This window comes from Podarcis bocagei, assembly GCF_964188305.1.
Source record: "Podarcis bocagei genome assembly, chromosome: 2".
Lineage (NCBI taxonomy): Eukaryota > Metazoa > Chordata > Lepidosauria > Squamata > Lacertidae > Podarcis > Podarcis bocagei.
Genome location: NC_138126.1, coordinates 60,618,812 through 60,642,336, shown reverse-complemented (window position 1 = coordinate 60,642,336; position 23,525 = coordinate 60,618,812). Strand labels below are relative to the sequence as shown.

Below are 23,525 nucleotides of genomic sequence, written 5' to 3'. Positions count from 1 at the left end.
TTCAGACTTTTTTATTGAGGTGCAATGCAACTTTGTTTGAATATAAATTAACTGAAGTGCATGCTCTATGGCAGAGAGAGAAAAGCTTGCTAGAAATTTTATTACAGGGATCCAGCAATGAAGTTTTGGCAGCAATCTTAAGTAGAGTTACCAAGAAGCAAGCCTTGTTCGACACTGGGAGCCTTACTTCAGAGAAAAGAAGGTCATGATCAGGGTGTGCATTGTGCTCAGTTTAAGCTTTGGAGTTGCCTACTTTCATTTGGCCAATTTCAGCCTGGCTTGCAAATCTTGGATTTTCAGTCTTAAACACACACACACACACACACACACACACACACACACACACAGTGAGGGAGGGAGGGAGAGAGAGAGAGAGAGAGAGAGAGAGAGAGAGAGAGAGAGAGAGACGTAGGCACAGTCCTGGGTGAAGTTTCACATTTTCTTTATTGTTATTTTAAAAAGATTTCTTTCTTTTCCAAATATAGATCTAATTTCAGCATATAATTTAAAACTGACCCCTAGTACACGTTACAGAAATAGGAACTCCTCCAGACAAGACTCCTCCCTTCTTTCCAGAGATTGACTTGGGACACGACAACAAACAGGACGGAATTTCGGACAGAGCAGGATTCACGCACATATACCCCTCCCCACCCCCACCCTGAATCCCTTGGGGAAAGTGGAAGGGTCCTACATGAAGGGGTTGGAAAACCCAAAGTAATAAAACTTCCTTCTCCAGAATTCCTTCCTATGATACATCCAGCTGAGTTCCCTTACAAAAGTTTGGAGGAAACACGGACACCTGACCTGCCTTGAGCTAGGCAGCATAGCCTGCCTGTAGTTTGGAAACAGGAGGGGCAGACAGTTGTCACCCACTAGGGTGCCCTCATGGAAAAGAACAGGAAAGAGGAGACACTTGCTCAAAGCTGGTCCCGAAATGATGCACAGTTGCTTTCCATCAACACCATGGCCCCTTGGGCATTTATTTGTTCAACTTCTATGTCCCCACCACCCCACTCGGACCTAATTATCATCTATCAGGCCAGGCACTCCAAACAACCAAGACAGCACCTGGGTGCAGCAAGTGGGTGATATAGCTCTCTAGCCTGCAGCCTCCATTACAGAAAATAAATAAATATCAAAAGGGCTGTTAACCTGCTCTAAGCCTAAGGGGTAAAAGAGGACCAGGAAGGTAATATTTTAGGTTGCACCTGGCAAGCCACATGTTCGCTGTGCCAATTTTACCTTCTCTCCTGCCTTCTGTGTTTCATACTTGGAGCCTAGGTTGTGAGCCACAGGGACCTTTCTCTCACATATCCCTGCTTCTTGGGGCCCAACTACACATTGCTTTAGCTACACAGCTGCGTGTTTAAATGCAAATGTATCTGTGTGTTTCTTAATGCAAATTGCCAGCTTTGGGGACAGGTTCCTAGTCAGGATCCTAGTAATGTGGGTAAGGAAGCCTTCTCACCCACTTACCCCCTCTCCTTGTGGTCCTGATCCATGACAAACCTCCGGTGTTTCAATTCGCATTGAGGGGTGGGGAAAGCTCCCATTGGCTTCAGCAGCTTTTAAAATCTGCAAATTACACGTGCAACCCAGATTAGACTCATGGGGGGGGGGTTAAAGCCTCCTCCCCTCCCTCCATGCTGGGTATTTGTTAAAAAACAAACCAATACCCTTGCATTGAAAGGCATGGCCATGTAGCAGTTTAGCCTTAAGAGGCCAGAGGCTGTGACCCAAAGGCAGTACAACTTGGCGGTGACTGCTGGCACAAAGAGCTCACAGCCTGCACAAGCCCGTGAGATCTCTTGTGATCACTCTCACTCACTGCAAGCACCTCCAGTGGTTGTATGTTGTGGTCTGTGAGCCATGCGGTTTCTGCAGCGAATGTGTGTTTTGGGTTTGGTTGGGCTCGGTCACCCATGGTAGCGGTTCGATAAGCACCAGTGCAATGCAGCTGAGTTTTGGATCAAGTCCTTGGTTGATATTAACTTCCTGAAATAAGCCGAAAGGTCTCAAATGACCTCCCACGTGCTAGGGCCAGTGAGATCATTTTTAATAACCCAAGCCAAACTTTTATCGGCAAATGTGTTCTCCTCTCTCCATTTCTCTTCCAGCTGAACACCAGGCTGCAGAAACAGCCCAATTACCCTGAATTTCACAGATGGCAGTAAGTTTTCCCCATAGCTCAGGCAGGTCTTCTTCTATCCAGTCCCTCATTGCTGAGGACATAAAATATACACACTATACAGAGTTACTGAGCGCAATAACAAATACATTAAAAAAGATCTACTCTTATATACAGTATTTATAAAAAGCAAATTGACCAGCCACCATCCCAGTACAAAAATACGTGTCTCTTATTTATGTCCATTATATTTATTAAACCCTAGAAATAATTACTTGTGGACTTTAAAATTATTTTTGTAACACCAGTGCTGCAAAAATATTCATCTTGGTTTTGCTTCCTAGCCCTGTACTCCCCACTCCCCACCCCATCTGAGTGCTGAACTTCATAAGGTGCATTTTATTAGTGAAGGAAAAGAAGAATCTTTCCTTATGGCTTTTGGCAAGAGGGGATATCGAGCAGAGAAGACAGCAGATATAACAATGGGGAAGGATTGTAAGATTATTGGAGGCTAGCACATCTTATGCAAATGAATAGAGGGAATGGTTATTTTCACTCTTTTTCAGCCCAGATTCCCAAAACCATTTACTTGAAAGTAAGTCTCATTCATTTAAAGGAAATTTACTTCAATAACAATGGTTTAGGATGGCAGATTACATCAATTGGCTCCCCCACTCCCCCCCCCAAATAACACTGCACCAATGCAGAATGTTATGTTGTGTCTGCTGTTTTCTAAATGGGGAAGTGGTTCTAGGCAACTGCCATTAAGTTCAATGGAACTTGCCTAGGGATGGGTTCAATGGAGATTGGACAGCATCCAATGGGTATCAGGGTTGTGCAAAAGCAGTTCATTTCTACCACTAGTACCAGCAGTCACTCATTGGCAGAGGTGTGACTTCCTTAGCTACATTCCTCAGACTATTTAAATGTGTTCCCTCCTGCACAATTCATGTAAAAGAATGTGTACTAGGTGCTATGGGGGGGGGGAATCAAGAGTAAAACTACAGCAGCCTTTTAAGGTGCAAATTACTGGAAGCAGCAACAATTGCAAACAACGGCAGGGGGCAGAGTAGCTTCATGGTGTTGTGCCTGCTACTGCCCAGCACCCTGAACGGAACGTCAGATGGTGGCAGTAGCTTACAGACTGCTTCAACATGTATCTCATAAACTGGCCAAACGCTACATTTAAAAAATATTGTTATAAACAGCTGTACCACCATGCAATCCAGTTGTACAAACAGCAGGTATGCTGCATTCACAAAATGGCTGTTTTGCACATCAAATTTCACTGCGCGTGGAAAATGAGAGGCCCTGATGCTTCCCCTTTCCTGCACAGAACCTACACGGGATGCTGCCGTGCATGGTCAGGAGTGCCATGTGAATGGGCAGAGCAAAGCCGCCCATCTGTGAATGCAGAAGTGAGTACCATAGGGATGGTAAGAGCAGGGATCCAGTGCTTTTCATCTCAGGAACTCCAGGATTGTAGGCATCTCTTTTCCTGCCTGAGATTTTATTTCCAGGAATATATGCTGGTTCATCATATCAGCTCACCTGATGACTCTGCTTTTTATCAGACGTACAACGGATAGGAGGGAGAGTCACCTGGCCAGGATGCTGAATAGCTGGAAGGCCAGGCTCCACCTGTACCTATTTAATAGTTATAGCACTTGTGTAATCAAAGTTGTTAGTGAGTATTGAATTCATACCTATTAAGAGAGCACATGCATTCTGAAAATGTACTCATGATGGCTCCTAGAATGCCTTTTCTTGCTCCAATATGGATCAAATGCGAGCCATTTTGTTGGTACACAATAGCTTCTGAAATACTGAAGGTACCAGCATTTGGTGCTGGCCGCGTAACATAATGAAAAGTTTACAGGGCTATTACCTCCAAGTCCAGAAATACGCTTTTGTTATTCATAAGGGAAAGTGCACTTTGAAGTATCCAAATGTTTTTGTTTTGGTGTGCCAGTCACAGGGTCCTATGGAAGATGCTTGTTCATTTCACTTACTCAGCACCTGCCCCCTTTTACGAAGAAAATGCTGTTTCGCTTTCTTGCACAACTCAGTGGATCTACTTTCGTCAGATGAATGCTGAAAGGTCTGGGAAAGGTTCCTCAATATTATGTGAGATAAGCGGGGAATTTTTTTACAAGTGTCATCAGCTTCCCACTGCATAATAACAATTGGAAAAGGTCAATTGGAAATAAATTATGATATAAATGGAAAGAAAATATATTATTCAGTGCTGGTGGGGACACCAAAGTTCCCCAGAAGCTTCTTGGGCTTCCTCTGTGAAAACTACCGCCCTAGTACAACCAAAGGTTCTTGCTATTAAACAACTAGCCCCATAATCATGTGCTTCTCAAGAAAGAACCAATTGCATATTTCAGATTTCATTCCCTAGTGGGAGGGCTGCACACCAGATATTAATTAAATGGGAAGAAATGCTCCATTGAATTCTCCTACCCTTGGAAGACTTCAAGCTATAGGAGCATGACAGCACTTCAGAGATGCTGAATTTTACCATACAGTCTCCCATGGTTTTCTCATTCTGGAATGAGCTCAGCTCCATGAAGTCCTACATGCTACCCTTTGACTTGTGTTACTCATTCTACACACAACCTTCTCTTCAGGTCTCCATTAACTCCTTGCCCCAAATTACACATGAATCTTATATTTCAGGGGTGGGGAACCAATGTTCCTTGTTGGACTCCAGCTCCCATCAGCCCTGGCAGTCAGAATGGCCAACAGTCAGGGATTATGGGAGTTGTACTTCAGCCACTTCTGAAGGGCCCAGTATTCATCACCCCGGTCCAAGTACTCCTTTATTTCCTAAGCTATTGACAGCAGTCAATCCTTCACAGCAAAGATGTCCACTGTTCCCTGTGTTCCAGGGGGAAGACGTGGTTTTCAATTTTTCAACCTGCCACCGTAGTTTACAGCACATTTCTAATCATGTCCTATTGAATTCAATGGGGCTTACTCCCAGGTAAGTGAGGGTTAAGATTACAGCCCAAGCCTTCAACAGGGGCTTGATATTAAACAATGACCTACTCATACCTCCAGGCTTTGAAAAGCTTTCTGCTAATTTTCACACTCTGAGCTGCTGCCAAAGCCATATAAATGCAGAGGTGGGTTGAAAAGTCTCCCACCCTACATGAAATGCAGACCTACAAGTGTTACTCACTAGAAGACTGGACCAGGGGGTCAGATACAGGGATATGCTTTTCCTTAGATGCAATACTCCCAGTTCCGGAGATTCGCTTTCCAACTTAGACCTGGAGTTGTTATTTCCAACCTGGTCATTTCTCACACGTGACCATCAGCAAAGTCAATAGGACACCCATTGGTGGTAAAGAGCACTGCAGCTGGTGCAGCTTGAAGATCACTGCTTTGACTCCATCAACCCTACATTTCCCCTTACACATGGGTGGCAGCTGAAGGCCCCTGTCTGTGGTTGAATGACTGAGCCTGTGCTTGGCATACAGAAAGAACCAAGTGCAACCCCCCTGGCCAAGTGCAACCCTTCACATCTATAGTTAAAAGGGCCAGGTGACAGGAAAGATTTCTGCTGAAGACCCTGGAGGGCAGTCAAGAGTAAAAGAGGGACAGGGAACATGCGACTTTCCTGATGATGTTGGGCTACAGCTCCCACCAAACTTGACCATTGGCCATGCTGGCTGGGGCTGATGGAGTCCAACAACCCCAGGAGAGCCACTGGCTCACATCTGGGGAGTAGGCTTCGCTAGGCTAGAAGGACCTGGTGTAAGGCAGCTCCCTATGGGACAAATGACTACCCCGTTGGCAACTACTGGACTCTTTTGAGTTTCCCTTCTCAGGTGGCCTTCTGCTGCTTTTGATATGTTCTCAGCGGCTTTTCCCCCTCCTTTTTCTTCTGAGCTTGCGAGGCCCAGGGTGACTACAGTAAGATGAGGTATGAAAGATTTCAGAGCATTTCAAACAAGTGCATATTTGGGAGGCCACCTCTGATTTAGGAAGAAGCCATGATGAATATTTTCTCCTAGATATATATAAAATATGACAACGACAAGATCAGAGAGTAAAGATGAGGAAGATCCATTTGTTCCTCCTGATCTGCTATTACACAAGGCCTCATATCCTAGTTCAGGGGGAACACTGAATGCCTATCTGATCGTACACAAATTACACTGAAGGAAAAGCAGGGACTCAATGGAGGGCAAATCCTTGCCAATTCGGGAAAGCAGCTATATAAATACAATTCCATTGGAATCTCATGCCTGCTACAAATTGGAGGAAAAGCAACATCAGTATGTACAAAACAAAATGAATGCAAATTCTCCTAGCCTACCGAAATTAGCAGCAATCAAGTCCTAGTGACCAGTTAGGCTGGCGGACCAGCTTGGTGGCAGGGCTACACTTCCCAACATGTTCAAGCAACTGCTGGCAGATAGGAAGAGAGGCCACTGTGATGTGTTAGTGGGGAGGGACCAGTCTCTAGGATGGACAGATCCATTTCCATTGCCTCAGGCAGTGGACCCTTTCAGGACACAGGAACCTCAGAGAGGCCTCAATGCCGTACTGTCTTAAAAGACATTGGGTGGGATTCACTTAGGGAGCCCCATCTGCAGAAGTCCTGTGCAAGGACTTCTACTTGCGCAACTGGGATTCGCCCCCCTGAAACTGACTGGAGGGGAGGTTCGAGAGAAACCCCGAAACGGCACGTGTGGGGAGGAGAGAGGGGATCATTTCACCCTGCAAGCCAAAAGTATTTGAGCAGGCGGAACGTTCGCTATCGCACAACATTGAATTCCACCCAATGTGATGACTTCTTGCCTTTACCTAATGGAATGAGGAGACAGAAACAGGGGTTTGATATCGCTGACACAGGCTTGCTTCCCATCCCACCTTGTATGAAGGAGGAAGAGCTCTGTTGCTCACAGCTAACCGTTTGCCCAAAATGCCAACCATCTCTGCTTCACCTCCCTAAGCGAAGCTCAGGCATGCGCTAAGGAAAGCCAGCGTAAACCTGCACCCCAACCGACAGTTCAGAAAGGTCGACATCTCCAAATCGCTTCCCATCCGCCAGCCAGTCAGCTCCAAGACCTGTGGCCACCTTAGCAATGGCAATGAGGTCATACTTGTTTGCATGTGTTTTGTGTGGTACAGGTAGCTGCGCAAAGATGGGAGAGAGCAAGGCCTCCGTGACCTCTGCCCTGAGCATCCCCTTGCCCTGAGAGAGGAGCGTTGATCATGAGGCTCATCGTAAGGCTCACACCCTGGCAGAGGGAACAGGACCAAGTCTGAGGGAAGAACTCCCACTTCCCCCACCAAGGAACAACAAGGGCTCAGGAAGCAACTTCTGAGAGGGACAAAAGCCCTGTGGCTGGTGGGGGCTGAGGCTATTAAGACTTTAAAAACCAAACAGAAACATTCTGCCCCTCTCTCCCTGTCTGAAAGCATTTACTTCCAATTTGTGGCCCCAGTACCGTAATTCTGTAGGAAGGCCTGGCTCCAGTTCCCTTGTCAGTGGTGAACCTCAGGCCAAAGCTTGTCTCAGGCTCTTTAGCCACAGTCCCCTCCCCCAATTTCCTCCTGTTCCTGCCCTTGACTCTCCAGTTGCCTCAGGCTGGGCTAGACATACTGGACATATAAGGACAGACATCCCAAAGCAACCCTCCCACCCCTCTGGATTGACCTATTTCCCTCATTTGCCTGTTCCTCAGGCGCCATTGGTCTGGCCCATCCCAGACAGTGAGATTAAAACAAATGCTCAAAAAGTTTAGGAACTGGTTTCCGGCTTGGTCTAGCCAGCAGCAACCCCCCTGGCTCAATGGGGTCGCGTGTAGGAACTGAGTAACGGAACAGCGCCCCCTTGGCTCAGAGCGGAGCTGTGGACTAAATTACGGCACAGTACTAGCAGAGGTAGGGGAGCAGGAAATGTATCAAAGCTGGCCGAGTTTCCCAAGGCGTTGATCCACAGTTGTGAGGGTCCGGGCCTTGTCTAGTGACTGCCTCCGCTCTTCCCGCCACCCGATGCCCAGTCGATGATGATGAAGCTGAGGCTCATGATCATGAAGAGCACGCCAAGGCATGCAAAGAGGGCTGCCTGCGGGGGGGAGAAAAGGAGGGTCACTCACAGAAAAGGAAAGGGGCTTTTTGGCCTGGGTCTTTAGCCCTGCTCCTCTAACCTCCCCATCACCTAGATCAAGGATAGCCAGCTCGTAACTCACAGGCCAGATTTGGCTCTCAAAGGAATTTTAAGTGGTTCCTGGCAATCCTGCCCATTTTTGGTTCAGTAAAAGCACAGGCAGACTTTCTGGTCATGAAAGAAAGTGTCTCCTGAAGCCGCATGAGAGAATATATATCCAAGAATTCAATGTTTCGCTTCTTACCTGGGTTTTATCTATGAAGCCGCCAAGCATGCCAAGAGCATGCACTTCCACACTATGAAACCCTGGCTGCTACATAGCGCCAGCTTTACTTAGTGTGTCTTGTGCAGCCAAATTTGTCCCTAGCTTCCAGGCCACTGTCTGTAGGACAGAGTGATCCTTGCATTTGGTCGCCCCTCATCTACAACAAGTTATAACCTTCACAACCTTGTACATCGCTCTGATAATGTTTACAATGACAAAAACTTTGCTTTCCAAAGCTAGAGTTACAGTGGTGCCCCGCAAGACGAATGCCTCGCAAGACGAAAAACTCGCTAGACGAAAGGGTTTTGCGTTTTTTGAGCTGCTTCGCAAGACGAATTTCCCTATGGGCTTGCTTCACAAGACGAAAAACGAAAATGTCTTGCAAGTTTGTTTCCTTTTTCTTAACACCGTTAATACAGTTGCGACTTGACTTCGAGGAGCAGCTCATAGAACGCGGTGTGGTAGCCTTTTTTGAGGTTTTTGAAGACTTTGGTGATTTTTGAAGCTTTTCCAAAACTTCTTTTGCAGCCATTTGGTAAGTTAAACTTTTAAAACTTTTTTGGGGGTTTTTGGGTTGGGGTATTTGGAATTCAAGGACTTGGTGTTGGGGAGGGGTTTGCAAGAATCTGGAAGCTTGTGTGTTTTTTTTCTGCATTTTTATGATTTTCTGTGACCATTGGGCCACTCTGCTGTTTTTTTTAAAAAAATCTGGATTTGAATTTCTGTGTGGTGGGTGGCTGGGGGAACAGTTGAGGAGGGGGTTCTTCAGCAAGAAGCAAAGAGTGGAAGAGGAACCTTCTTCGAGTTGTCCCCCAGAGTCTTAGAAAATGTACTGTACACTTTGCTGATTTTTAAATGTTTTTCTGTCATGTTTAGAAACTTAATTTATTGTTCCTTCAATTTTTGAAATGCTCTTTACAGTATGTGTGACTTTAAAGAGCACTTAATAAACTCTTGTTGTACCAAATTTGGCTTTGCTTGGACTTTTTTTGACCATAGGAACGCATTAATTGGATTTCAATGCATTCCTATGGGATTTTGTGCTTCGCAAGACGGAAAATTCGCTAGACGAAAAAACTCGCGGAACGAATTAATTTCGTCTTGCGATGCACCACTGTATTGATCTCTTCCCAGGTGAGAAAGCCTTATGGTCATATAAAATAGCCATAATTTCTCTCCTGTTAAGAGGTGAGAGGGAACCTGATGGAAGTATATCTACAAGGATGGCCCAACTGATTTTCTGTGCTCCTGACTTTACAACCTATGGACTCGAGGTTACTGCGGTTAGAATTATGATGGTATCTGATTGTCTCTGAACCCCTGACTTGCGTTCTTGATTGATGAAAAGATTATTGGTGTCATGAGCAATTAGCAGCTCCCCAGATGAGAAGCATCCCCACAACTGCCTTCACTGAGAGGACAGTTCAAGAACAGCAGTGCTGGCAGGGCGATGTCCTCATGTGGACAGTCTAAGATAGGAGGGCCCATTGGGCAGGAGGCCCACACCTCACACAACCAGCAGCACACCCCACTCCTTTATAGACACCCCCAAAGGTCTCTAGGCCAAGCTGGGTTCCTAAACAGTACGTACCAGGATCTTGGGTGGGGATTTCGTGGGCTCCTTTTCCTTGGGCATGATCCGGATGTAGAATATTGCTGGGAAGATGAATATCAGGCAGGGGGCCGACGTGGCACCTGGAAGAGACCAGAAGAGAAGAAATTCTAGTGACAATCACACACACACACACACACACACACACACCCCTCCAGAAAGGGAGAACACTAAGCTATCCACCCACCCTTCGCCACTTGTTTTTCCTAGGAGAAAGCAAAACAAGCTGTGCTGACGGGCCCCTGGCCTTGCCCCACATCCCTGGCAGAGGCCAGACAAGCTATTGATTTCCTGCCTTAGGAATGGTGTTTTCTTTCTCTCCTCAAACAGTGGTTGGGGAGCTGGGAATGAAAAAAATTAAATCCTTTGAAATCACACTGCAAACAATCAGGTTGCTGGCGGTAGCCTTGATCCTTGGAAAAACGGGGCCTTTGGGCAGCAGAATGGGAGACCGGAGATGTGGAGTTGCATCCATGTTCTCAAGGCAGCAGAGAGGAATTATTCTCCCCCAAGTAATCTCTATCATCATCCTGACTCAAGAGTTTATTTCATCACTGTGAAGACTGGATTGCGTTTCCAGCATCAGAGCTGTATCGGAGGGGTGATTTTTGTGTAAAAACTGCCCTTCTGTGGAGTACTACCCGTAAACGAATACCCACAACAAATACACAGCATACATTTAAAGCCCATGGCTTCCCCCAAAGAATGCTGGGAAAGTATGTAGCTCTGCGAGGGTAAATTACAATTCCCAGGATTCTCTGGGGGAAGCCATGTGGGTGTGCTTTAAATGCTGTGTGCACAATCCAAGTCAGAGTGCAACTCCATTTTACAGGGAAGTAAAAATTACGATATTGGAATTGGTTATGAGAAAGTCACTTGACTGCTTTTTCTACATGAAGGATTTTATATTTCCTCATGAGCACTGAAGCTTAGCCACAGTGGAGACAGGAAGAAGAGCTGAAAGAGCTCTCTGCTTTCCTCCAGTGCATGAATTAGTCTCTTTCAACCAAAGAACCAGCTCATCTATCCTCCTTTCCATGGCCCAAAGTGTATCATGGGAATACCATGACCCAATAGCAAGTAGGATAATTTAAAGACAGACAAAAGTGGGCTCCCATTTGGCTGTACAGTATTAGTCTGCAAGGGCAATCCATGCAGTGCTTGTATCCAGCTTTTTAAACTTCCCTAATCTCTCTTTGTTAAAGGCTACCAGAACGCAGGAACCACAAGGAAAGAAAGTGATCTGCTCAGCACACAAGACACATATCTTCTCTCCAACAGTTTTCCCTAAAGCTTACAAAATTTATATTATTGTATTATTGTAAGTCATATTTGCATAATGCACCCAAGGGGAAGGTGCAGGTAGAGTGGCAAACAAAGGGAATGAGGTCAGGAAAAAGAGAACCCTTGAAAGCGGGACTCACCAATCAGTCCAAAGATGCCCAGGATGGAAGGAGCAAAAATGACAAGCAAGTTGATAGAGGTCAGCAGTATGACAGCAATTATCGTGTGCCGAATCCAGCTGAATTCCTTGTCTTGAAACAGCATCTGCTGAATTGCCCGGCGTACCTGGAGAGGGAGGGAGGTATGGTCCATTCACAATTCTTAACTGCACAAGAACTTAGGCCTGCACTGACACCATATTCCCCATTTGTCCCCTCGCTCCACTGAGTATAAACATGATCTCTTCTGATTTTGGACTCCAATGCCTATTTGTGACCTGCATTTTGGTGGGCTCTGGTTGCTTCTGTCCATATCCCAACCAACCACCAACAGCCTTGACTTAAATGGAAGCTAGCAGTAGTGGCCGATTTGATGGGGTTATGCCACCCTTCCACCATTGGTGTTGCTGCAGCTTACCTAGCTTGTGTTAGGGCAGGGCGGCCGTCAGCGCTGTGTGGATGCACCAGCAGAACCACCAGATTGGCTCCATCAGCGCATCCACACAGCCCTGACCTCACTGCTGCAGTGCCACAACCCCTCCAGGAAAGCTGCAGCAACACTGATGTTCGCTGGTGGTGGTGGGGTGCTCTATAGTAAAAATACTTTTATCCCAGCATTGTGGTTGCTGTTGGGAACTTGTTCTGCAGATCCCTCCCTTTTGAGTTTAGCTTGTTGTGTTAAGCCGCATCCAGGCAGGCGGAGCTGAAACCTCCCATTTTCAGAACTTTACTTTTGTGGTTAAATTTGGACCAAGTCACAGGGCCCTGCTTCATACAAAGGGCTAAATGTGCAGCATGGTGCCCAGGTTCTCTGGATCCCTAGCAACAAACATGTCACTGTGGTAAGATATAAAAGGATACTTGGGTTCCACCCACAGCAATCGTGAGACACCACAGCAATCATTAATGCTCTTTTCCCTCTCCCTTAGTTTTCTACAGATGCTTAGATATTGCTTACTGCCCTTTCTAACTCTGCAATGATCCTATGATTCCTGCTTTCAGCCACAGCCAGCATTGTACATTTATGGAGTAAACTATTTGCTCTCTGGTTCAGTTACTAATTACAGACAAGGATGGGCAGGCAGTCGAAAAAGGGGACAGTAGACAATTAGACTGGTTTCTAGTGTGTGGTGTAGGAAACCACAGGCACACACGGTTTGATGAAAAGGAGACTCACCGGGAAGAGAACAATGGGTACCGTCAGTGTCACAGCAGTCAGCACAGCCACCCGCACACACAGGATCAGCACATCAAACGGATCTACTCTGCTGTAGGTATGTAGCAGCTCTGATTCTACCTGGCCTGCAGGGGACAACCAAGAACAGCACGTCCATTATTGATCAGGCTGTGTACCTAAGCAAGGTGTCTCTTTGCATCCCAGGTTTGGGGCGCGACAGAACTGTTTCTTGGAAGGAAAGGCTATGTAGGTGTTTCTGCCCTAAATCTATGCATGTGAACAATGGAAGTGAATCCCACAGAATACTGTGTATTAAATTGATACCACTGCCCTTCCTCCCAAAGGACCCCAGGAGTTCCTACTTGCTTCCAAGCAAACATGCATAGGATTGTGTTGCACAACATTAAAATAACAAGACAAAGTGGGGGGGGGTATTATTGCAATTTGGTTTGTTTGCAATGGAAGGACTCAGAGGAAAATAATACTAACACTAACAACAACAACAACAACAACAACAACAACAACAACAATAATAATAATTGTTGTTGTTACTATTATTATCTAAAAGTCCTTTAGCAAAACTCATGTGATGGGGCTAAACTAGTTATTATGGCTGACTACTGGGAAATGCTTTGTAAAATGTGGAAAGAGCTCTGGCACTTGTGATTCTGATCAATGATTTGGGCACCAGAAGAATATGCAGGGTCTGTCCTAGTGAAGTGTTAGGCCCCCCGCCCAAGGAAATTCTACACTCTGGTCCCAGGGAGGTGTATGTATATACTCAGTGAAGTCATTTGTCACCACCCCACTGCCTACCTCTCCTCCACCACTTGGGTACCCCGTGGAAAGGACTTACCATAGAAAGTGAGGTAGCCAAAAAGGGCAGCCAGGAAGTACATAATGTACATGACAGCGATGGAGATGTTGGAGATGCACTGCATCTTCTTCTTGGTTGGGCTAAAAGACAGACAGAAACACAGCATGAGAAGAACCGAATTCCTAACTGTTTAAAGGCACAGGCCCTCACTAACTAATAATAATAATAATAATAATAATAATAATAATGTATTATTTATACCCCGCCCATCTGGCTGGGCCTCCCCGGCCACTCTGGGCGGCTTCCATAAAAACCAAAAATACAGTAAAATATCACACGTTAAAAACTTCCCTGAACAGGGCTGCCTTAAGATGTCTTCTGAATGTCAGGTAGTTGTTTATCGCTTTGACATCTGCTGGAAGGGCGTTCCACAGGGCGGGCGCCACTACCGAGAAGGCCCTCTGCCTGGTTCCCTGTAGCTTTGCTTCTTGCAATGAGGGAACCGCCAGAAGGCCCTCGGCGCTGGACCTCAGCGTCCGGGTAGAATGATGGGGGTGCAGACGCTCCTTCAGGTATACTGGACCGAGGCCGTTTAGGGCTTTAAAGGTCAGCACCAACACTTTGAATTGTGCTCGGAAACGTACTGGGAGCCAATGTAGGTCTTTCAAGACCGGTGTTATATGGTCTCGGCGGCCGCCCCCAGTCACCAGTCTAGCTGCCGCATTCTGGATTAGTTGTAGTTTCCGAGTCACCTTCAAAGGTAGCCCCACGTAGAGTGCATTGCAGTAGTCCAAGCGGGAGATAACTAGAGCATGCACCACTCTGGCGAGACAGTCCGCAGGCAGATAGGGTTTCAGCCTACGTACCAGATGGAGCTGGTAAACAGCTGCCCTGGACACAGATTTGACCTGTGCCTCCATGGACAGCTGTGAGTCCAAAATGACTCCCAGGCTGCACACCTGGTCCTTCAGGGGCACAGTTACCCCATTCAGGACCAGGGAATCCTCCACACCTGCCCGCCTCCTGTCCCCCAAAAACAGTACTTCTGTCTTGTCAGGATTCAACCCCAATCTGTTAGCCGCCATCCATCCTCCAACCGCCTCCAGACACTCACGCAGGACCTTCACCGCCTTCACTGGTTCTGATTTAAAAGAGAGGTATGCTTCCTTCCTAATCCCAGCTGCTTCTCTACAGACCTTCTTGAAGACAAAGAGGCACCCAGCTAGAATGAAAGGCCCAAGATCTGAGATGGCCCCAGTTCATCCCGCCAAAGCAAACTATACAAGGCCACAGCTTATCTGATGACATGCCTAGCATCTCCCAAACAGGCACCAGTTCCCTTGAGCACTTGAAACTGATGTTCAGGCAAACCAAAAAAAGGGGAGCCTGATCAACGGAGTTCTATAAAGGACACACTTGCTCCTTTACTGAATGGAATCAAACAGGCCATTTGCAGGCTTGGAGCTGCGGTCTAATGGAGAATCAACGAGAATTTTCCTTGATGCGCAGTGCATGCATGCAATCTGCACAAAATGTACATGCTGCAACTATGGATCCAACACTCACTCTTTCAGCTCCGTGTAGATAGGCAGGACCTCAGGGTGACACACAAAAGCGAATGCCATGATGGGGATAGTATAGGCTGTCTGCAAGGAAGAGAGAAGGAGAAGAAGAGGATGTCAGCTGACCGCTGAGCATGCTCCCATTTCCAAGACCTTTGCTGTCATAGCCCTGTAGCAACTTCCAGTAAGGGGTACAACTACACATTACTCTTTTCACATGGGAAAAGGACTGTTCAACCCTTCCCTCCTCAGCCAGGCTCCTGATCTTCCCTACGTTGGGGGGGGGGGGAATCTCCCATTGGCACAAACTGAACTTTTCTCACATCTTGCTCTTCTGATGCAGGTTCATCAGTTCTCGGTCTCCTCCGCAATCCTGCCCTCCATGACCCACTTTTAGTCCTTTGGCCATGTTGCTCCTTGCACTTCAAACCACTTCACTACTTCTGTCTGTCAGGCTGTCTCCTTCTCTCTCCCTCCTTCAAACACCCGTCTCAAAACCTGATTGTTTAGCCAAGTCTTTCCTCTGAACCACCCTGTCTTCCCTTTATCTGCCCTGCAGGTAACCCTAACCCATTCTCACTATAGCTCTATCTGTCCCCTCTACTTCCATCGCGTGGTCTGCCAGTGGTTCAGGATGCAAGACTGTCTCTGCACAGTGCCCAGCCTCAGTGTTGATCCTATGACCAGAGAACCAGATTCATCCAGACAGGTTTTCCCAGATTTGATATGATATGTTACTTAGGTTAATGAATATTTATATATTGTTTGCTAGTCTGACCTGAGAGTTGAGGGTGAACAAGCTCGAAGAGCAGATGCCGTCTTCCACTGCTTGCTCATCCTGATTGTTGTTCATGCTGACTGGTGTGTAATTGAGGCTGACGGTGGTGTTGACCCGGTCAGGAAGAGGACAGGGAATGTTGAACTTCTTGTATATGACCTGAGATGGGATCAAGAAACCCTGTTAGGAATAATTGCCTGGGCTTATTTTGCCTTAGATCAGTCTCAACAATAGACAATAAATGTGTTTGTGGGTGTTTGTATGAGTCAGTGTGGTGTAATGGTTAGAGAGTTGGACTATGACCTGGGAGAGAAAGGTTCGAATCCCCACTCAGCCATGAAGCTGGGTGACCTTGGACCAGTCACCATCTCTTAGCCTAACATACCTCACACGGTTGTTGTGAGGGTGAAATGGGGAGGAGAACCATGGACACCACTGTGAACTCCTTGGAGAAAAAGGCAGCATATAAACACGCGCAGTTTTGTGTTTGGCCTGCAGCTTTTCCACTCTTACCTATTGAGTTAGAACAAATGGAAATCCATGGTAAAGCTGATTGGTTTGGTCCCATTCAGCGGTAACCTGCAGGCAGGCAAATGGAGGTGTGGACGAGTCCGTAGAAAGAGTGCCAAACAAACCACTTTAGAGAGGGAGTTCCACTACCAAGGGGCCACATCAGAAAAGGCCATGTGCTGGTGCAACCACTGACAGAAAAAAATGATGGTGTGGAGATGGGAATGGAGAAGGCTCCCATTTAAGGCATTCTAAAAACATTTGGGCCACCACCATGCTAGCTAGCTGTGTAGAACAACCGTCCGTGCCTAATGTTTGATCGCAACCCATTATAACAGCGAGTGCAAGCAGGACAAAGTAGCCCAAGTGAGAATCACGCTGCAGCTATATTCTGCAAGATATCACAGCTACGCATATTTAGAGAACTGGGGTGTTAGAAAAAGCAAGATTCCTTTAGGGTAGTCGTCCTGATGAGAAGCCAGGGTGAAGGATGTGACTTAATTTGCTATGAATACTTCCTGCGACTGTTTTTTCAAGCACCAGTATTTTGTGTGATTAAATGAATTCTTCAAGTTTAAGATTTGGCTTTTCTTGGGGGGCTGATGGCAGCTTAAAAGGGTGTAAAAGACAACAGGGAAACAAAACCCCACTGACTGTGCCTGCATCTCCTTCCCAGTGAACGGTGGGACTGAGTGAGCAGGGACAGCCCCATTCGCTGAGATCTCGGCTTTCTCCCTTCACCCTGCGCATCGGCACGAGGCTTCTTCTTTGTCCAGAAATAGATCAGTGTTGCTGACAAGGAAGCAAGAATGCGGTGACGCTTCTCTTTCGCTGGCTGTTGCTGAAATGGCCAGGGGCACGTTGCTCACTATCCACTCTGACAGTTCAACAGCACTTGCAAAACTGGAGTCATCACCCAAGCTTTGCAGCAGGAACCGATACAGAATTCTGCTCTTTGGTCAGCCTGCTGGTGTGAATGCAGCGGGGGCATTTCAAGAGCAGGTTTAGTTAAGACTGCTGGATACTAGCAAGAGAACGATGGTTTCACAGCAAGTGCCAGGCTCTGAAGCTCTGTTCCCATGGAACCTAAGTGTAAAATCCTGCCAGTGGGAATCTTATTTTTATTTGTTTTCATCTTGGCTTTTCTCCAAGGAGCTCAGGAAAGCAGACACACTTCCCTTTCCCCCTATCCTGCTTTCACCCCCACAACAACCCTGTGAGGTGGGTTGGGCTGAGAGATGGTGACTGGAAGAAGGCCACCCAGTGAACTTCATGTCTGAGCAGGGATTTGAATCTTGGTCCTAGTACGATACTTCATTACTACACCAAACTCTCTTCTTCTGAAATGAACATCTCACAAAAAGTATGCTTCTTCTTCTTGTTGTTGTTCCACTTCCCTTCGAAGACTCTTAATTGGATCTCCAAGCAATGAATGCCATTGAGGGAGCTGACAGTAGCGACCACAAAGGGGTCTATACTTGGCTGCAGATCTGACATGGTGTGTAATAGGTGGAGTGCTGCATTACAACTGGAGGGTCTTGAGTTCAAATTTCCACCCAGCCATGAAGCCCACTGGGTGACCTTCACAATCTCTCAGCCAAATCTGCATCGCAGCATTGTTGTGAGGATAAAAGTGGTATGAGGACGGAGGGGTGGGGGTGGGCTAGATATGTTGCGCCAAACTCCTAGGAGGTAGCAGGGCAATATAAACATGCCATCAGTTAATAACAAGACCACCATGTTATACTTATTTGGAAGTAAGCCCTGTTGAACTCAACGAGGCTTATGTCTAATAAGATGTGCCCAGGGTTGTGCTATCAAGAAATAAAATTACTGAGAGGACTTGAGAGTAATACAAGCAGCTGCTCCCTATTCAACAACTCACCGAAATAAGGAAGAACACCATGCAGCTGAGGGAGAAACCACTGGCATAACCAAGATAACCTGGGAAGAGAGAAAACAAAAAGTTGCAGGGGACTTGAAATACTTCTGGAATGGATCATTCTCCACTTCCTCAGGTGGTACAGACCCCAACTCTGTTCAGGGTGCAGAAACTGCCATGAGAAATGGCAGGTTTCTGGGTTCATGAATCACCCTCTGTCACTCTCACAGGTCTGGATGGGGAACCTGTGGAGTAACGGGTGATTCTGGGTACTTTCTGGCAGGACTAGACAGAACCAAGGCCTCCTTTCCCACCCACCCCGTCGCATGGGAGCCATTTCCCTGTGGTGTGATCTCAGGCTGCTAAGGAATATGTGCATATATATGAAAATTGTGTGGATCTCTCCCATGTAATCGACATACCCTTTTGCACAACAAACCCACTGAAGCAGCTGCTGGTAACCCTCCATAAATGGCAGGTAAGACAAATTCCTGAGATTATGCTCATCATTCCCATCTGCTGCTCAGGGAGACTTACCCAGTTGTTTCATGAGGGCCAGCGGGAGGATGATACTGACAGAGACCATGATGACTAGATAGTTCCCATTCATGTACCAGTCCCTGGAATGACAAAGGTCAACATTATATCCTCTGCAGGCCTTTGGATGAGAAAACTCTTAATAGTACATATATATAATCAGGTGACGCAAGGCCTGGAGCTTCCACCCAGCCCCTGACTAGGCCCTGGCCTGCTTAGCTTCTCCAAGGTGACAGCATCCTGTGCCCTCAGACCCCGCTGAGCTTTCCACACAGCAAGTTTTGTTCACACTGTAAGCATAAATTTGTGTGGGGCAATGTCGGGAGAAACTCTGCAGTATCTGACACTGACTACAGTGTTAGATGCAGGAGAGTTTCTTCCGACATCACCTCATAAACTTGAACTTTGGTGCAGTTTTGCAGGTTATAAAACTTGACCCGCAATTCTAAAATAGAATTTCAGCTCTACTTAGAAGTGGATAATGGACAACTAAGCACCAAAATCTCAGATGGGATCGGCCTCGGCCTGGTATACCTGAAGGAGCGTCGCCACCCCCACTGAGGTCCAGCTCTGAGGGCCTTCTGGTGGTTCCCTCACTGCGAGAAGCAAGGTTACAGGGAACCAGGCAGAGGGCCTTCTCGGTAGTGGCACCAGCCCTGTGGAACGCCCTCCCATCAGATGTCAAGGAAATAAACAACTACAGAGGTACCTCAGGTTACATACACTTCAGGTTACAGATGCTTCAGGTTACAGACTCCGCTAACCCAGAAACAGTACCTCAGGTACTTTGCTTCAGGATGAGAACAGAAATCGTGCTCCGGCGGCATGGCGGCAGCAGGAGGCCCCATTAGCTAAAGTGGTGCTTCAGGTTAAGAACAGTTTCAGGTTAAGTACGGACCTCCGGAACGAATTAAGTACTTAACCCAAGGTACCACAGTATCTTACTTTTAAAAGACATCTAAAGGCAGCCCTGTTTAGGGAAGTTTTTAATGGCTGATGTTTTATTGTGTTTTGAATATTCTGTTGGAAGCCGCCCAGAGTGGCTGGCTATAAATCATCATCATCATCTTACTCCCCAAACCTGAAAATGGACTCAGAACTGAAAATTCCTTGGATGAGGGACTACCTGAGAAACCCTAATATGTTGGTCTGAGCTCCCTGGTGGAAAGGCGATTTAATATTTTATTTTCTCATTTATTCAAATCTGTATACTGCTTATCAAAAAAAGCACCAAAACAGTAGAAAATATAAAACTACGTTGGCATACTAAGTTCACAATCAATGGGAAATGGAATTGGGTGCTCTAAGGGGGGCAATACAGTGTAAATGTAAGCAAAATACTGCAATGTTGTCCTAGCCTTCCAGCCACAGCAGTGTTGTTTGGTCAAGCCAAACCTAACAGAGCCTGCAGGGCAGGCAGCAATGACCCTGTACATTGGACATTGAGGTTCATGTGAAAGCCGGCGTCAAGCTTTGATCTGCCTTGTATCTCAGCATAGCCCAGGCAACACAAACCTCCCTGTCTCATGAATGAATAATGCTGCTCTTTGCAGGGGACAGCTGTGGCTGTGCTGTGCGCATAAGGCTAAGCCATGTAGCTTGCCCCACTGACTTCCACTCATCCTGCTGAATCTGTCCCTTTCCCTGTGAAAGGCAGAGCCCTATAGCTGTTTGCCCTGTCAGAGTGTATAAAGTCAGATGAGCTTAAAGTGAAGCAAGATGCTGGCTTTGCTTTTGGTTCCAAGGCAGGAAGGTTTTGGGTTTTTGATCTTTCCTGCCTCTCCCCACCCACTGCTGACCTTCTCCTCCCCACTACCCCACATACCCCATGGCATTTCAAGATCTCACAAATCTTTCTGTGAGGCGGAGAAGGTTTTCGGAAGGCAACTCGGAATTCTGCCCCGTCTCATATAAAGCATGCAACCGAAACACACTATTCCAAGGTAATCTGTACAACAATATGCTTACCCAATCTGCATTAAGATTTTTGGAAGGGAGGTTTGTGCTGGTTATTTTATTCTATGTGGGGAGGTTAAGGGGAGAAAGGGCTGGAGTACAGAAATTCACAAAGGCAAAAGGAGAGTGTCTTTAAAGGAAAGGGGGGAGGGGGAGTGAGAGAGAAGCAAGCAAAAGAGAAGTGGTAGTGGTGGTAGGGTGAACTACTAAAAATGGCATGGGGTAAAGAAATTCTGCTTCCTGTCAGGCACTATGAGTCTCAAAGTACAGGGCCCCCAGGTCAAACAATTATTTGCCCCACTGTACAGTCCGAGGGCAGAACTGCAATGCATTCAGTCTTGTCCAATGTACCCAATATGGGGCAGCAGTGACAGCAGCAAGGGGCTTCTCCTAATAGTAAGTCAGCAGATAAAGCAGGGCCTAGTACAGGGGGTGGGGGAAGCTTTTTCTGCCACATTCTCCCATGGGCAAGCTCCCGGGGCTGAACGGGCGCGGGCAGAGGGGAAACTAGGCAGAGCAAGAGATGACCATCAGATCATCAAGGCACCTGTGTTACTATTCTGACCGACTGGGTTACCCTTTCCTAGCCTGCAGCTACAGTAGCCATGGCCAGTTGGGCATAAACCTCCCCAAGAACTAAGTGGAGTGCATATCACACCGAGGGAAGGAAGGATGCTGTTGGCTCAGCACTTGACATGTCTCAGGTGAGCACCAAAGACACCTGGGAGTGAGAGAATCCCTGATGGCTGATGGCAAACCAGCACATTTCTTTATTAAATTTATATCCCTGACCCTTTCTTCCATCAAAGAAATCAAGGTAGTATCCATTGGATTCCCAGGTAATCTCCCATCATTCAGGCACTGACCAGACCCAGCCTTCCTGAGTTTCAACAAAATGGCCCCATGCATACCACCAGATCACACCCCTAGGACTCTCTAGGTGTACCAACTCACTGCATTAACCCCTCAGCAACCAGAGAAGGTTGGTGCCTTGCACACAGGCTAAGTGTGACGCATGGCAAAAGGGTTTCTGGAGCCCACTCAGCCTGTGAGCAGAATCACGATTCGGGCTGCTGCATCCAGGGCAGGGGCGGAGGAGGAAGTGATGCATCGTGCAAGGATTGGAAGTTCACTCTGGTCTAATCCCATGCCGAGGGTTTATTCAGCGCTGGCGTCAATCAAAAATAGTAGTGGCTTAATGCCGTGAAATCCCTGGGACAGGCTGCTCAGCAGGAGGCAAATCCCTCTGCTATGAGAGCGAGAGATGTTAGCTAGAGCTGAGCCACAAGCAGGGAGGGAGGAGAATGAATAAAGGTAGGGGGAAGATGGCTACGAGAGAGGAAAAGATGCGTAAGAGTATGTAGGAAGTAGCCTTGGTAAGGGGCAGCCTGGGCATTCCTATCAGGCTCTGCACTAGCCTACAGTTCCCCTGAGGGTCCAGCACTGGGCTGATAACCCAAAGGAAACCTGTTTGCCTTGCTGGTTTGTCTCTTGGCCAGCCTCTCCAGCAGGCCTGTCTGTGGCCACAACCACAATGTGTCCCCAAACCAACTTGCCACACAGCAAAGCCTAAGGCAGGCCAGTTGAGCAGCCACCACAGCCTCATTCCTCAGCAGCCTCCACACTGCCTGGCTCCCCCCCCCCCTGCACAATCTCATGGCTATAGTCCAATCCACAGTTTCCCAAACCTGGGCTTCCAGCTGTTTTTGGACTATATCTCCCATCATCCCTGACCACTGGTCCTGCTAGCTAGGGATGATGGGAGTTGTAGCCCCAAAACAGCTGGAAACCCAAGTTTCAGAAACCCAGTTCTATTCTGTTAGGCGATGGGTATACTTGACTCCTCATACCAAGTCAAACGATGGGGGCACCCAGCTCAGTGCTGTCTACACAGACTGGCAGCAGCTTTTCAGGGCTTCAGGCAAGGGACAGTCCTAGCCTTACCTGGAGATGCCATGGACTGGTCCTGGGACCTTTGGCATGTAATGAATGTGCCCTTCCCTTTGAGTTATAGCCCTTCTCCTGCAGCAAGGCTGATAGCAGTATATGCACCACAGAACTGGATTTGGCTACTCAGCTCCTTGCCACATACAGATGCGGTGGAAATGTGAGTGTTTGCTACTTAATGTCATGTGAAGCAGCAAGAGCCATAGGGGAAGCCCACAAAAGACCTAGGAGCAGATCAGCCACCTGGATCAGGGTTTAGTAAAAATGGGGGACAGGGTTTGCCAGTTGTTCCCCACTGACAGTCTGCATCAGTCAGGCTCTTCCATCGGACATTGGGAAGAAGGGCAGAGAGTGAACAAGGCAGATAGAGCAACACCTCTCGTCCTCATCTTTTAGGTGCCACTGACACCCCATAACTGTTCACCTTCTGCTGAGCACAGCCATGTGATGCTATGGCCCATGGTGGTTGCAGAAATTGTCTGGGTAGGTAAGTAGGAAAGACAAAGGCAGGAGCCAAAGGGGGAGGACACTTACGTTGTTTTCTCCTCCAGGTTGAGGAAGGTCTGGATGACGAGAGGCACTTCAGACTTCACAATGTACAGGTAGCTGGACATGGCTAGGGAAGGAGACAGAAGTTAACAGGGTGCAAAAGAGTCCCATTCAGGTGAAGGGGAGTAAAGATGCTTGGGAAAACCGTTGTGGCCCACTTTGCTGTCAGAAAGCCTTCCTGGGATGGGAACTGGTGTGTGTCTCTGTGCCATCTCCATAGCTGCTTC

General features: G+C 47.2%; 1 protein-coding gene across 4 annotated transcripts in view; it reads right to left on the bottom strand.

The window, feature by feature from the left end:
- Positions 1-425: 425 nt before the first annotated feature.
- The window catches only part of SLC38A3 (solute carrier family 38 member 3), a 178,859-nt gene continuing 155,759 nt past the window's right edge, over positions 426-23,525 (bottom strand). For all 4 annotated transcript variants that reach the window (XM_081185878.1, XM_081185880.1, XM_081185879.1 and 1 more), the window contains 10 exons: positions 23,284-23,365; positions 18,847-18,929; positions 18,313-18,371; positions 15,918-16,076; positions 15,144-15,223; positions 13,617-13,717; positions 12,761-12,885; positions 11,566-11,710; positions 10,121-10,224; positions 426-8,222 (listed from right to left, as the gene is read on the bottom strand). In XM_081185878.1, coding sequence (XP_081042004.1) covers positions 8,118-8,222; positions 10,121-10,224; positions 11,566-11,710; positions 12,761-12,885; positions 13,617-13,717; positions 15,144-15,223; positions 15,918-16,076; positions 18,313-18,371; positions 18,847-18,929; positions 23,284-23,365 — 1,043 coding nt within the window. In that variant the 3' untranslated portion in view covers positions 426-8,117. The remainder of the gene's footprint in view (positions 8,223-10,120; positions 10,225-11,565; positions 11,711-12,760; positions 12,886-13,616; positions 13,718-15,143; positions 15,224-15,917; positions 16,077-18,312; positions 18,372-18,846; positions 18,930-23,283; positions 23,366-23,525) is intronic.